This window comes from Megascapheus bottae, chromosome 3 (assembly GCF_031878675.1).
Source record: "Megascapheus bottae isolate mThoBot1 chromosome 3, mThoBot2.hap1, whole genome shotgun sequence".
In the NCBI taxonomy this organism is placed as follows: Eukaryota; Metazoa; Chordata; class Mammalia; order Rodentia; family Geomyidae; genus Megascapheus; species Megascapheus bottae.
In genome coordinates, this window is record NC_143511.1 from 27,688,781 (window position 1) to 27,704,798 (window position 16,018).

The window sequence follows — 16,018 nt, forward strand, 5'->3', positions numbered from 1 at the left end:
ATTAATCACCAAAAGCCAGAAGTTTTGCTCAAGTGATGAAACACTAGCCTTGAGCAAAATGTCTCAAGCCCTGAGTTCAAGCCCCAGGATGAACACACACACACACACACACACACACACACACACACACACACACACACCTTAAAATTTTGACAGACAAATTCAGTTTCTGTAAATGTGTGTGGATAATAGGTATGTATGGGTTAAAACAGGATGAATACATAGAGAAAATGCTCAGCAAGAATCACTGAGAATTATTTATAAGAACAAAAACTATCAAACTTAAATTATATTGCCATTACATATAATCATAAGAGAAATGATTCCTTAATCCTTACAAGAGATGTTGATAAATTATATATCAAACACCACGTTACATACTGATACTGGGAATTTTGTAGTGTTTAAGAGTGGTGGTAAGTCTCTATAATTGTGCTTGGAATTAGAAAGGCATTTAGTAAACATTCACCCAAATGTTTATTTAATGTGAAAAGATGTTAAGTGTTATGCACATACAGTTTGAATTCTTTGAGATGTGACAGCTCATTTAATCTCTGGAATATAAGTCCTTTATCAGATATAGTGCAGTTATGTGGCGCATAACAATGGGACATATTCTGAAAAAAACCACACACTCTTCGGTAATCTAATCCTTGTGAGAACACTATCTAGTGTATTACTCAAAGAGAGTAGCTACAATGTCACTAAGCAATATAATCATATGAGATCACCATATTTATGTAGTGTCTTACTTAGTCATTTCATGAGCTGCAACTTACATACAATCTTCCAGCCAAAGAAATACATCAAAATGTAGGGGCTATTCTTATATTAACATCTCTACCCCCTAAAAGACTATGCACTATGGGACTTTTCTTTCTCTTCAGGCATTGGTTTCCACCCTGCAACACGAGCCTCAGAATTAATAGATGATAGGACAACCTTCTGCCTTTAGCTTCCCAGATTTCCTGTTCTTTTGAATACCTCTCTTCAATTATCCCTCCCTAGAAGTCTTCTGTTCATTATCTTCTGAGTCCAGTCTTTTCCCCCTTCAACTTTCATTGTCAGCCGTTACATTTCTCTGTTCAGTATGTAGCATTCCATTCCACTAGGCTAAGCATGCAAAAAATTTTTTTAATGGCAATACTCTTTTTAAAAAAAGAAATTAAGCATGTTAATTTGACGCCTTCTTTACATCTTTTCCACAAAGCAGAAGGACGCTGTCTCTGTAGGTTTGGTCTGAAATATTTCCTACCAGATGTCTTTAGGCATTGTGTGAAAAGATTCAATTAAAAAAAATCATCTAATCATCCTGAGACAGCGACCTTCATTTTGAGATCTTTGTTTTCATGTGCAAACTCTTGCTATTTTTTTTCTTTTAAGGAAAATCTCTTTCTCTACATTGTTCAATACTAAACTGACACTTTTTCTTAAAGACAGTGCCCGCTTTCTTGTTTTAAAGAAGCAACCATAAGGACTGGGAAAATGGCTAGGGTGCTAGGGTGCTTGTCATTGACAAGTGCCAACAGTATGAAGATATATGTATACATTTGCGCTGGCACATGACTTCTTGTTCTCTCAGCTTTTTACTCATAGTTGAGGATTTACCACTTGAGCAACATCTCGACTTCTGACTTTTTGCTAGTTAATTGGAGATAAAAGCTTGACAGATTTTCTTGCTTAGGCAGTCCGAACCATGATGTTCACATCTTAGCTGCTTGAGTAGCTATGATTATAGGCACAAGCCACTGAAGTCTTGCCAGGTATTACTAATGAGACACAGCTTTCGCTTCTTTTTGTCTTTTCATACCAGTAACTTAAAAACCAATGCTTATAGGTTGTTTGCCTGATTTGTGAATAACTATAACCAAGTTAAACAACTTGAGTGTATCTGTTAACTCAATCATTATGCTTAAGTTAGCAGGGAATATGAAGAACATGAAAGACAGTGAGGTATACCTAGTCTCAGACAATTTCTCATGGGCTTCCCTCCCTCTGCTGCCACAGAGAAGGAGAAATTAGGCACGCACACATTTTCCACATTCTTGCAATCCTAGTTAGTGCAGAAGGGAAGAACTAAAGACAAAAGGCATTCATTGTGCCTTTCACAACAGAAGGCTTAGAATTTAAATGCAGGGAAAGAATAGTATTCTCTCGACAGCGAGTACTGAGTGAGTATAGCAAGGTTCATGCTATAGGCAGATACCAGCATAAAACTACTCCAGGGGAAGGGCTGGTGTTTCCATTCATTTTTTCAGCCCATAGGCGGCAGCTCTTTTCCAGAATCTGACTTCAACCACAGCTGATGCTTGCATGTTATCTACCTGGGACTGATAGGGAGGGTGAGACCTGGTGGCTGAGAATTGCTTATTGGAATACTTGTCTGATAGATAACAAATGGCATCTAGCAAAAAATGTCCAAGGACCCTCAAATCAGAAGAGGTGAATCAAAACCTCAAATATCTATAAGGTTAGGTAAATACTAGGGTAAGTCTGACAGCATTTGGGTTCAACAAACAATGAGCAACTGGAACCTTCTAGATTTCTTTTCTGGTTCTAGTCAATAGCCATGAGGACTGGCAGGTCTGTGTTGCCCTGTCTACTTGTTTCAAAAGTCAGAAATCCAGATTTTACTTGGATAAATTTCCTGGGATATTTTCCAAAGATGTACTTAAAAAATTCTAACAAATGTAAAAATCCCTCAAACACACACACACACACACACACACACACACACACACACACACACACCCTCAAAAGTTCTTCATGGAATAGAACTACATAAGCTTAGCTCACTATGCTGCAATCCATAACGTAATGTACAACACTTAATATAAATGATCTGTGCTGTGAGATTCAGACAGCCTGAATATAGCAAGAGAATTGTAGAGGACAGATGAGTGTACTATAAAAATAGTCTACAGAGAGAAACAGAGATGCTCCCTCCCCAAACTGTTGTTGGGGTGTCTGGAATACTTAAACTCTGAGAGATTTATGGGTTATTTTTTGAATGCATAAAGGAAAGAAAAGCTCAGAAGCATCTGTGCATTGAGGGGAAATAATCTTACCTCCTGGAAATGTGAAATGGCTGAGTGAGAGAAAAATCATCTTTGTGTCTAAATTTTTTCTGAAGATATATACCTTTGTTTGTTTTTTGTTTTGGGGGGGATTGTTTTGGGGTTTTTATTGTTTTTGATCAAAAGTATACTTGCTGGAACAGCTTAACACAAGTATATAGCACACCACTGTAGTCAAGCAAGCTGCACTCTAGAGTGATTTTTCTATCTAGACATGACAGGATAAGCCTGGTTTACAGGAATATGGATCCACACTGAAGCTCTTACTCTTAGTTTGTGAAGTAAAAGCAGACCAACCCAAATAGCTTCATGTGAAGCATGTGCTAAATACTGCACACACTTTTCAAGTTTGACCAGGAGGTTGCAGAGGCAATGAGTGGTGGAGGTCAGACTAAGATCTCACTTGTAAAACTGTATCCTAGGTACTAGGTCTACTGTCTCTTTCAACCATTTTTCAAGAGAATAGATTTCATTCCCCTCTACAAATACTAAGGTTTGTAGAAGGGAAGTGAATTTCTCAAGGAACAAAATTTAATAAGCCACAAATGAGTGGCAAAATAGACTAAACATTCTGACTCACACGCAACACTTCCTACGAATCATCACTATATTTGTTTCCAAATTAGGAAGGAGCATGTTAATTACTCTAAAACTCTGATAGAAATTACCTCAAGAACCTGAAAAGTCGAATAGAAATGAATGTCTTTTGGGTCAATAATTGAGCCTGGGTTAAACTGGAGTCGTTTATGTGGTAAATGTTGCCAGCCCTCCTGGGAGGCCTGGGAACTAGCCAATGAGCGATCAGAACTTCATGACTTATCTCTACATGGAAGGAGTGGTGATGGCCTGATGCTCAGGTCACAAGTCCTTCAATAAGAGGCCAGTAAGCTGGCTGGTCAGGAAATTAAAGGAAACAAGATCCCAAGAGTGGTGACAAGGGGGTGTGGGCCTGATCATGAAGTTGGGCCATTCAGATGGTCTCTGAATGTGAAGATATTTGTATTCCAGGTAAATATCCACCAGAAAGTACTTAGTGCACAATAGACTCAAAAGTAGACATGGGACTCTGAGGACAAGGGTCGATTTTCCTCAACCAAGTTGAACCTTGCTCAGTATAGCCATGAACAAAGTGTCATAGTGGCATGTGGGGACTCCAGTAGGGACTCCACAACAGAGATTTTTTTTTTTGGTGGGTCATAGGGCCCGAACTCTGGGTCTGGGTATTGTCCCTGAGCTCTTCAGCTTAACCTAAGCTTACCGACCTACCCCTTGAGCCATATCACCACTTCTGGTTTACTAGTGGTTAATTGGAGATAAGAGTCTCATGAACTTTAGTGCCCGGGCTGGCTTTGAACCGCAATCCTCAGATCTCAGCCTCCTGAGTAGCTAGGATTACAGGCATGAGCTCCGCTAGGGGATGTGTTTTTTTTTTTTAATCACAGAAATTATGGATTGTTTAGATCTCATCACACAAAAGCAGATTTCTCTACAGAACTACACAGTAGCTTGCTGAAGGATCTGCGATGATGCCAGGTAGAAGGTAGATATTAGTCAATAGTCAAATTTTCCTCACAGCCAGAATATGTGGTTCCTGAGTTAAGGAGACAGGAGATAGTAGTCCCTTTATTGTACTAAATATGAAATTTAAAGGGTTCTTGCTTTTCAGGCTTCTAAAGATGGAGCTTAATGATTTTAGAGGGCCAAGAATTCAAGGCAGGAATATTTCCACTTGCAAACCATGTTCAATTTCATGAAGTAGAATATACAATAGTCTATGATGACCTTTGGGGAAGGGTCCTCAAATCTGTGATTGAGATGGTTAACCTAAACTACAAGAGAAACCAGGCTAATAGGACTACGTCTAAATCCTATCAACAAGTTTACACTGTGGAACAATGATAATCCAATAATGCAAGATTCTATGCAATGGAGGGTTGAGTCACCTTTTCAGATAAAGCAAGCATTCAGCAGGTCCTGGTAAAGAACAGGCATACAATAGGTAGATGTATTTTTTGGTTACTGAGTTGAATGCCTAGATGATCTGGAATGCATTTTGTTCCTCAGAGCTAAGATGTCCATTTTGATTATTTCAAGTTTAGAAGTAATTCTATAGGGTGGTAATGAAGTACCATGCAAGAAAGCCCAGAAGAAGATTGCTTGCATAGAAATACCAAGAGTTGGCAATTTCATATTCTACAGTGAAGCTCCAAATTCTGAATAACCGAATGTCTACAGGGTAAAATTATTTAAACTTGATTCTGGTAGTGGTTACAAGACTGCTTTCATTTGTTAATATTCAGCAGAATGTACACCAAAAAGTACATTTTTTCAGTATGTATTCAAAGAAGAAACAAAAGAAGCTGGGAGGGGTGTTTTCTTAAATGTATTAAAATGAATGTTAATACGTGATTTCAATTTAAGCAGGAAAACTGGGTTGCCAAATATCAATGTGAAGTGACACGAAACAAACACATTATGAACATCCAAAAGTCTGGATCCACAATGGAAATGTTGACAGCTTCTGAAATTAAATAGCACTCAATCACTAATTTTCTTTGAGGGTAAGATTCGTATCCTGCTGGGTTTATAATTTTGTTTTCTCTTTTTATGCTGTTCATGTGTAAATATTGAAAATTTCTTTTGACACTGAAAAGGAAAAACAATTTTGTTTCTAAGCTAAGGACTGATACAGATATTACCCCCTAGATGAGATGGTGTAAGACAAGCTTCTTGGTGATTGATTTGAGAGGAAAAAATAAACATTTCAAATGTATTTGTAACAAGGAAACAAATTTATTGATTTTAAAAGACAAGACACCATTTTGTTTTGAAAAACACAAGAAAGCTAGCCTGAGTTCAAGTCTGAAATATTCAGAAAAATCCTACTAATATCTTTAGTATGTTCCAGTCATTTGTTTAAACAACACACTAAAAGTTAATATATATTTTTATAATTATAAAAGTTCCCCAGTTATTGTACAGTACACAATACAAATCGCCCACAAACTATTATTTAGCTCCTGCCAATTTTGAGAGGACATGATATACTAAAAGATTTAGCATTTCTCACAAAAATCACATCAGGAAATACGTATTTACAAAATCAAATACATTATACAAAAAACCATCACATGTTATTCGGTAAAGATGTTTTTAAATAATTAAAAAGTTTATTCAACTGTAGTCCAAAAACTGGAAAAGAACATTACATTATCTCACACATACAATCTCTACAAAAGTTGCTTACCTCATTTACATAATATATTCAGTCGATTGTAAAATAAAGGTTGAAGTATCTCCTAGTGTTACTATGTTTCTGTGCTTATGGGACTGAACAATGTAATCTGCCACTTACTAAGTGAAATTTAAATGATGGCACTTAAAAAAAATACAGTATCTGAAAAAAACACAATGAAGAAGTATTACCTAGAAGGTACGAAAGCCCTGAGTGATAGTAGAATTACTGATTGGTAAGCACTACAATTAACCTAATTAAAAGTTTACCACCTCAGGCACAAATTTCCAAGTTTTCTCAAGGCACTCACTTAAAAGTTTCCGTAACCAACGCACTGGTCACCACCATAAGTCCAAATTGATGATGGAGATGAGTAGAGAAAAAAAATTTGCTTTGGTACAAAAGATGCTTTTTAAATGAATAAAATTCAATACTTCCTTTGTTGGATTATTTAAAATTGTGTTCAGCAGGTTGAAAAGGAAATAATTAGTTCAGAAACACTAATTTATTGAAGGAATTTTTTACTTGCTTGTCATCAATATTCAATATGAGTTCAAAAAATTTTTCTTACCACTCTGGAGTCAAAATTCTTCTAACAGAGATTTGTCCTCATTATTGAGCTCTATAAACAATTCTTACCAAATATTTCATTACTCAGGGCTTCCAATCCCAACATCATACTTTATTTAAAACAAACAAAAAAAAAAGAGTGGGGGAAAATCAAATATCAGAACCAAATAAGAGGACCAAACATTTTGTTGTTGTTCTGAAAAGAAAAAAAAAAAAGACTATCACCAAGTTCTTTAAACAAAAGGGGGAAAAATCCTAGGCAGTCACTTTGTAAGTGGCTTTTACTATTTAAGTAAAATTGGTAAACTAAATTCAGGTCTACTGGCACATAAAATCACTAGCAGCAATGATCAAGGCATGCAAACTGAGAAGCATTTACAGTAAATCATCATGAAGAATTCAAAAGAAGAGTTAAATTAAAACCCTTTGAGTATTGCATGTTATCACATGAGTAATTTGCATGGTTTGACTTCCTAAACTGCCTAAAAAACAATGATTACGGCATACTTGCACTATGCTATAGATGTCCTTTCACCAGACATCGAGAATAGGTCATACTCTTTGTGCCCATGGAGGGCAGCACAAGCAACATCTGCAGACCACACTGCTCTCGTGTCTGATCACAAGGAGGACATAGAGGGTCCGGTGCAAAGAGATTCCCTTGAGCAAAATCAGCAATGATGGAAGCAGACTGACCTCTAGAGACATCAGAGCATCTCCTGACAGATGAGCTTAAAATCAAGTGCCTTGCTCTCCATTCTATCTAGATAGAATTTTTTTTCTGACAAAGTATTAAAGTTTTGGAGCATAGATAAAATTATGCCCTGTATGAATTCCCAAACAATATTTTATGAGTGATGCAGTCCAAAAATAGCCTAACTTCCCCCGAAAGAGTTCAGAGTCTGTGCTCATTGGAACTCTTGGCTTCCTAAGGCTTCATTTACTCTTGTACTTCCTAAAGCTAAATAAATGGAATCTTTTATTTGTTTCTTTGTTTTGGGAGGGAAAAGAAATATAACCTTTTCTTTATACCTTTAATTAAAGGCAATCTAGGTACCTCCAATGTGCAGAAACCAGTTCTGACATAGATTTATACACAGGCCCATGTATTTGTCTTCCTTTTCTAGAGATTCATGATGCAATGCTAGAAAAGTTGAGTTTTGTTTTCTGTAAACAGTACACTTACTTGGATGGCAGTGAATATTTGGGAATAAATATATCAAGCCCTCTTGAAGGAAAATTAACAGTTGTATATAAAATGTAAGTGTTCAGCACGGAAACACTTTCTCTTCATAACCACCCCCCCTTTAAAAAACAGCATAATTAGATATTTGGATATAGAGTATATTTTACCGGTCTAATATAATAAGTCTAAATAAATGATCTGAAAGGCTTTTATCCCCCATTGTATATCTTACAATGCTCAAAGGGTTACTACAAGGCATTACATAAGGGGTTCTCTAATAATAGACGTTAAGTACTACTGAATGTTTTGAATCCAGATTTCTTCAATCACCAAACTTGCAGAAATACTAAAATTTGGTTAATTGATTTATTCTAACCATACACATGGAGGTTTTTCTGGTCTAGCAAAAAGCCTGGTTTTCAGTAGCACTGCACTAGCCCTCTTCCACAACTTTCTGGTATGATTCCTAGAGATCACAAAAGCTCTGATTTCAATTTTTGGATGTTTACTATTTTTCCAAAAGAATTTGGGAAGGGGGAAGAAGTTACATTAAAAAAAAATCAATCCATCCTATATCACCACTGCCTAATTTTGCCTACACAGGTGACTTGCCAAGTTTTTTTTTTTTTTAACCTCTACTCTGTCCACTCAGAGGACTAACATCACAGTGACATACTTTTTTTCCCTTGACACTAATGTTTAAAGTACAGCATTGTTTTAGACATTTCAAATATATCCTCTGAATAATTCTCTTAAATTGGAAAATGAATTTAGCACTTTCACACAGTGCATTCACACAAAAATGTTTACAATGACGGCACAAAGCCATATTTATTCCTGAATGACTTTCACGACATTCTGTAAGAATGTGTGTTCACTTAGGCAGTCAATGGTGCACACAGTAACTTCAGGTATGCAGTGATGAAACCATTTTGAAACTTTACTTGTTTTTTTTTTTTTTAAAGTACACCATCTAAAGAGAGGTGCATGAACCGTGCTATACAGTACAAGAAAAAGCACAAAAAGAAAAGCAGATTTCTGAAAAGGCAGTAAGACTTATACAGTCAGTCCAAACACAGTTTGGATGAGAATCCTGAAAAGTGACCAGCAACTTGGTATGCAACCAAAAATGGGAAATGGGGCCCTGTGTTCCAGATAGTTCATCCATTCCATTCAATTGTTCATCGTTTACCTAATGGGAATTTTTCGGGTACGATTTACAAAATCCATATCAATATCAAATCATACCCAGGATACTGAATCCTATCATACAGGAAAAATCTTTTTTTCTCACTGCACTAGAGCACTTGGTTTATGGAGATACATTTCATGACCAGTATTTGATTACTATCCAGTAGTAATACCAATTGAATACCAACAAATCCTCAACATGTGTACATGTGCCATTTAATAATAAATATAATTTATGGTTATTAGGGAGCTAATATAATTTAGAAAGTCAAAGTTTCAGTAAAAAAAATAAAACATCAAATAAACAAATGTGAATGCTCCACTTGTGCTCCAGTATGTGAATGAATGTTTTTAACTTTTCGATGTATTTCACAATTTAAATTCAAAGTTGAGGGAAATGTGTATGTTTGAGGGTTTAATGCATGTGTCTGCTTCATGCCGTGTCTGACCATGGACTCTACCTAAGTGCAAGCGGCATAACCCACAGGCATTCTTTTGGGTGTTGGTCATAAACAATATTGCTAAGTATTCCTAAAGGAGATCAGAATACTTTTGAGTCCATGTCAAATATGAGAATATTTATTAATTTCTACTCTGTCCTCATTTAAACAAACTATGAACAACTGGAAGAAACGGTGAATCCTGGAGGGTCCCCAATTCCTAACTCTCATCAATCTACATTTGTTCATTCTTATCTGATTTTCCCCTAATAATACATGTATGTCTAATTAAACAGAACAATGCTAACAAGTACATTTAAAGTCAGACAATACACAAAATGAAACAAGAAAATACATTTGGTCCAAAACAGATATAATAGTGTTATAAAAACAGCCAAATAGAGACAGGAAACTGAAAAACTCAGAAAGGAGAGTCAAAGTGAAGTTTTTTTTATTTTTGTAGATTTTAATTTTCTTTGTAAACATTTCCTAATGTACAGTGAAGTAGACAGTGGTCTTGTTTTGTGTGCATTGCTTTTTAAAATTTTGCTGTGTGTGTGCATACACGTACACGTATGCATGTGCAGGTGTATTTGAGATGCAAATTTCTTGATCTTTTTGGAGGAAAAGCAGGATGATCAGCTAACTGGTATTTAGATAAAGGTGATGCTAGTGAAGACTATCAGATAGGTACAAGTTTTGTATAATACAAAACTTGAACTGACTTAAAAATTACATGTAAAACATTTAAATTTTATTGAAGAAATGCTGTTGATCTTGAGAAGTCTGAGGCAATTAGGTAGCAATACTGTCAGTGTACTGTGTACATGGTTGCTACCTGAGAAGCCATTTGTTTTACACATTGGCTCACCCTCTTCTTCCCAATCTCCCACCCCTCACCCCAGTACAACTGGAAAGATAAACATCTCCAGTTCAATATAAGCCTCATTAGTAATCTGTAAATAATTTTGTGCTTCCCTTAATTATTTATCTTTTTTTGGCCTTACGTAGTTATTTATTGACTTTTGCTAATTGGTGTTTTACAACTATTTAATGAAAAGATGTGCCTTTTGTTGTTGTTGCTACTAATTTGAGTGCTTTAAAGAACCTTGGCTTTTCATGCAAATTATAATGGGGATGGGGACTTCCCCTTTCTGACTTTTGTCACAGACTCCTGCCTTGTGGGCACCCACGTGTGTGCACGTGAACACAAAGACACCTAGACAGAAAGACGAACATTTAGATTGAAAAGATGCACTTCAATAAGTACCTGCTTATTTTGTTAACTTTCTAGAATGGTAACTAGATAAGACTGGTCTAAAACATGATTTTTATGTAATCAGCTGGCATTAATATTAGTCTGCTATTCCACACCTTTAAGCAATTTGATTTGAAGTCAAGTAATATTTAGCTCTAAGAATAAAAAATAGGTTCTCGGTCACTCAAAGAGGGGGAGTGATTTCTGTCTTTTTGTTTTGCTTCACTTTCCCTACATTTCCTTTGAAGAACATGTAACCTGTCCTTACTTCAGGAATCTGAAAACGACAGGCACACTTTGTCAAATGGATTGAAGAGTTATTCATGTGAATAAAATAAACCTTACTCAACCTTAGCTTCAGTTCTGTTTTAAGGCACCATGTAATAGCCGAGGTACAATGATCCCTGACGTACATTCTTCAATGGCAATGGTCCATCCAGCCACCTGTCCAAATCCTATAGAATTGGGGTACGTAACAGTGAGGTGTGCCAGTTACACTGCCTTCAGGTTCAGTTTAAAATTTAAATCCACATACTTTAGAAACCAGGAAATAGTTTTGAAGGAAATAACGATATGCAGGTTGCTACATTCCTTGCATTCTATAATTTTTTCCTTTATAATAGCAGCATATTGAACTACTATTAGAAAAACGACCTGGAATAAAAGAAAGTCATTCAAATGGAATGGTTTCCTGTATGTCCAGCTCAGAATAAGTAGCATGTACACTTAAAAAAAAAGTCAAGTCATTTTTTTCAGCTTCAGTATCTAACTCTAACAGCCCCACTTAACAGCAGAATGCATCTCTGTGCAGTGGTCCCAAATACAGAATCAGTAGTCTTCAAACAGAGGAATTGGTATGCAAATAATGGTTAAAATTCAACGTCTAACGGAAGCTTGCATTGTTAACATGGTTTAATAATTATGTACACAAATTATGTACATATTAGCATATTCTCTTGCAATTCTGTCATTTAGTCTGAACTGATAAATGCACAGCTCAATTTTTCTAGAGAAAAATAGTGACCTTCCCAACCCTCTAGCACTATATTAAAAATGCTCTGTATTCTCTCTTCCTAATCCAATATGTTATCAAAATAGTGTCTCATGGTTCTGTCCAATAGAAAGCACCTTTCAAAAGCAAAATTGATGCATCTGCTGCCAATGGGCATGCCTCCAGTGTCAATCAAAGAAAGTAATTTCTTTTGATATTTCACAGAAGTGCATCTAATTAAAAAAACTTACACATGAAATCATACACCAAGACTAACAATCAACAATAAAATATTTTAAGCTACAAAAAAGTAATTTACTTTTTAATTATAAGAAAACAAAAACATTACATTAAATGTTGTAAAAATCCTTCTTGACACCTGAAACTAAGGGAAAAATTCATTATTAAGAGGCAAATAATTGGTTTATGTTAAAAAAGAAAAAACGACCTGGCAAAATACATACACCCATTCCATTTCACAACTCCAGAAAGGTAATGTTCAGCACAGATAGAATTTGACAACAGTCGACCTTCAGGCTTATGAAATTTTCAACTTAAGCCCAATATCAACAGGATTACTGTAAGCTGTAAAAATATGCTTTAATATTCTTTAGACTGCAGTGTAGGTGTTTCCGGTAGTGCTGCACTGTCTGATCGTCTGTGTACTTGTGACAATGTGCTCGCTGTGGATTGGGTTCAGAAGGCCTGGTTGCACGCTGCTCTCCAGGACAGGCTGCATACAGCCCGCCGGGAAGGCCTGGCTCAGCTCCGTCTTCTCCCTTTTGGCTTGTGGCTCTGAGGAGTCATCCAATTCTTCATCCATCTCACTTTCTACTTCACTGCCTTCATCTGTACAAACAAATAATACCAACACTACTACCAGGAGACAGACTGGGAAACAGTCATCCACAGGAGTTTTAGAAACACTGTAGTATTATGTGCTAAGAATGCAGTTTCGCCATTTCTGAGGGGATTCCCTTTCATGGGGACCTAGAGTTTGCAGATCAGCTAGAGAGGGAATCTTGGGACTTTCATGCTTGAGCTGGCTTTGAAGTTCTACCACTGAAGTCTCAGGAGTCCTGAGTAGCTACTAGGTATGAGCCACCACTGCTCAGCCAAAAAGTATCCCATGTTATGCCTTTATGATTCTCCTCCAGAATTTTAGCCATAGTCAGAAATACCTTCTTGAAAGTTATAAGAGAACTTGTCCAAGGCTCTTTTTTTTTTAAGTTTGGAACTGCATTCAAATTCAATTTTCTACATTTAATGGACAGTCCATAAAGACAACATGGGGATGGAGTGTTATGATAAAATGATGAAGGGTTACAAAAGACAGTTAGTCACATGTATTCAGATCTCAATGTTATTTCCATAGTATAAAAGTGCTACTTAAGATACTTAATCTTAGAAATGTATATTACTTTCAGTTCTTACCTTTATCCAGATTTCCAGGAGACACAGCACTTAAATCACCAAACTGCAAAACAATAACATTTGTACAACAGTTACTATTAGACAAGATAAAATCATATTCTACCAATCTGTGGCTAAAAAAAATGAAAAGAAAAAGCACTCTATGACTTTTTAAAAGTATAAACGAGTGACCATTTAGATCTGAGACTACATGGGTCACATAATTTTTCAATCAAACTTGTCAATTTGAAGTTCAAATTATGTTGCAATTTAGTTGTCTTCAACTCTTTGCAAAAGGATAACAATTTTCTCTGCCTTCCATGCTCCATTCTTTTTGTTATTATTATTATTATTATTTCAACTCAGCAATGAAGAAATAGGGGCCTGGATGACCTGGGTAAAGACGGATGTGGTGTATGAATTTGGAAAAGCCCTAATTAAGTGAGACACCTCAGCTCTACCTCAGCTCAACTCCAACAGTGACCATGAATCAGGCTGGAATCTGCATTACAGAAACATGGTCGTTAGCTGAACTGTTTCTAAATTTCAAATTTAGAAAACATACTAGTAAAGTCTAATGTTGACATATTTTATATAAATTTTCAAAGTTGAGAATTGTCTCTTAACTGATGTTCTAGTGTGCCAAGATAATTGGATTCCACTTAAAAAAAGAAAAGGTATCTCATCACTGCTAATCAAACAAAGAGCTCGTGACAGTATAGAGCAATTAATAGCTGGCAACCCTAATGTTCTTTTCTACTGTGGCTCAATAGTTTGATGACAATGTAATGGCAAGAAAGTACATTTTGAGTCTCTCAGGGTGAACAAACATGAGTACATTAAACTGAAAATCTGAAGAGCAGAGGTACAAAGCTACTCCAACAAAGGTGAAGTGAAACTGCAGAGTCTTCACTTTTTAAAAACGGTAAACAATATTTTTAAGTAGTAAATCATTATTAGAAATTCAGATTTCTCAACAGGCTTAGAAAGGATGAGACAGAAATTCTACTTACATTCGGAAGTTTGCTTATAAAGAGTTCCATGATAGGAGTATTTTTTTCATCTACAAGGTATGTCTATAAAGTAATAAAACTGATCTTATTTTGCAAACATATACACATTGTTTTTTTTCCCCACCTAAACAAGTATTGTTCTTCATAGCAGCCACCTGGGGAGCTTATTCATTCATTCCAAGGTCTAGAGTCCTGGAATTACTCTTCAACAATCAAATCCAAAAATGAGTTTAAAAAGTTCATTAAAGACAGTTTATATTGCTATCAACATATAATTATGATGGCAACTTTTATTCAATGCTTATGGTTCTGGAATGACTTCTTACCAGAAATCAAAGTAATCTTTGTCACAATTAAAGATAGTTAAAGGTATGTTGCTTTTCTTTTTATGATTGCTTAGCATTTCAGAGACAGTTTAAAAACAAGTATTCTTACATCACTGCTAGGCCATGGCAGCGTCACTAGAACCAATGCGCAGCCTTCCTAGGTGACTGCTTTGACAGAAACAGGGGCCTTCTGAACATGTAACTTGCAATATGTTTGAAAATCTGTGCCATTAATTTTCAGTTACATGTCACCAGGCAACAAATATAAAACAGTGAGTACTACACTGCTGTCCTGAAGTTGTACCTGATCACATAGGTTAGAACCCTCTATTGGTTACTGAATATAACAGGAACAATGAACTCCCAAAGTATTATTTTATCTACTTAAAATATTCTATAATGAGAAAGAATCATTTATATGTTATTTCTAATTGACACAAGAAACATTACATAAACACATATTTAACAAACTTAAGATCCAGTTCTTTTGAAACAAGTTGTCAATGAGGATTCTAAGCACACATTTATTTTTTCTAAGAAGTGAATACAAGTTGGTTTTTCATATGGCTGAATACTTGCCTTTATATAAGGAGATATCCTGTCAATAGAACCCATCCCTAAAATATAAAATTCATTTGTATTTCATAAATACCTTACACATATACTTAAAAGGTACTTGATATAATATTATTAGTGTGTTTGAGATCAGTGGTAATGTTTTCAGTGGTGGTGCAAAGGTGATTTTGGAGCATTTTGCATTTGGGGATTAAGGTTGTTCAACCTGTTTTTCATTTGTTGATGAGGAAACTCTACAAATCATTTGTGACTAGATTATCACTGTCTTTGGCGACTAAGTGAGATCACACAAAGTAGGTAGATATAAGCAAAAATGCTGTTCATATGAAACATTGCTTTCAGTTTCTCCTTTACTCTGTTTTCATGGCACTTTCTTTAATCCAAAGATCTTCCTTAGAAGTTCCTATTTCCTAATGTGAATGATTATCTTTGATTACTTAGAATGCTAAAGATAAAAGCCAAAACAACTGAAATCTCAGTGATTATTACTAGCATCACCAAAATAAATGAACAAAATTTAAGACTGGATGTTTTATGTTGGTAGTTTAGGAAGAATCCCAGAGGCAATGTCAATGCCTATAGGTGTCTCTGAGATTAATGACAAAGTTCAGCACTTAAGGAAGTCGATAGTGTAGATTTAAAGTAAAAAAATCATGAAGAGGTAAGATGTGAATATCATATACATGTAAAGACTTTTTTAATACATATTTAACACAAGGGATAAATCTATCTGTATTACTTT

General features: G+C 35.7%; 1 protein-coding gene across 9 annotated transcripts in view; it reads right to left on the minus strand.

Moving 5' to 3' along the window:
• Positions 1 to 8,711: 8,711 nt before the first annotated feature.
• Rfx3 (regulatory factor X3) overlaps positions 8,712 to 16,018 on the minus strand; it is a 246,510-nt gene continuing 239,203 nt past the window's right edge. For 8 of the 9 annotated variants that reach the window (XM_090329712.1, XM_090329716.1, XM_090329714.1 and 5 more), the window contains 3 exons: positions 14,375 to 14,437; positions 13,383 to 13,425; positions 8,712 to 12,797 (listed from right to left, as the gene is read on the minus strand). In XM_090329712.1, the coding sequence (XP_090185838.1) occupies positions 12,559 to 12,797; positions 13,383 to 13,425; positions 14,375 to 14,437 (345 nt within the window). In that variant the 3' untranslated portion in view covers positions 8,712 to 12,558. The remainder of the gene's footprint in view (positions 12,798 to 13,382; positions 13,426 to 14,374; positions 14,438 to 16,018) is intronic. The other variant, XM_090329709.1, reaches the window with a different exon arrangement.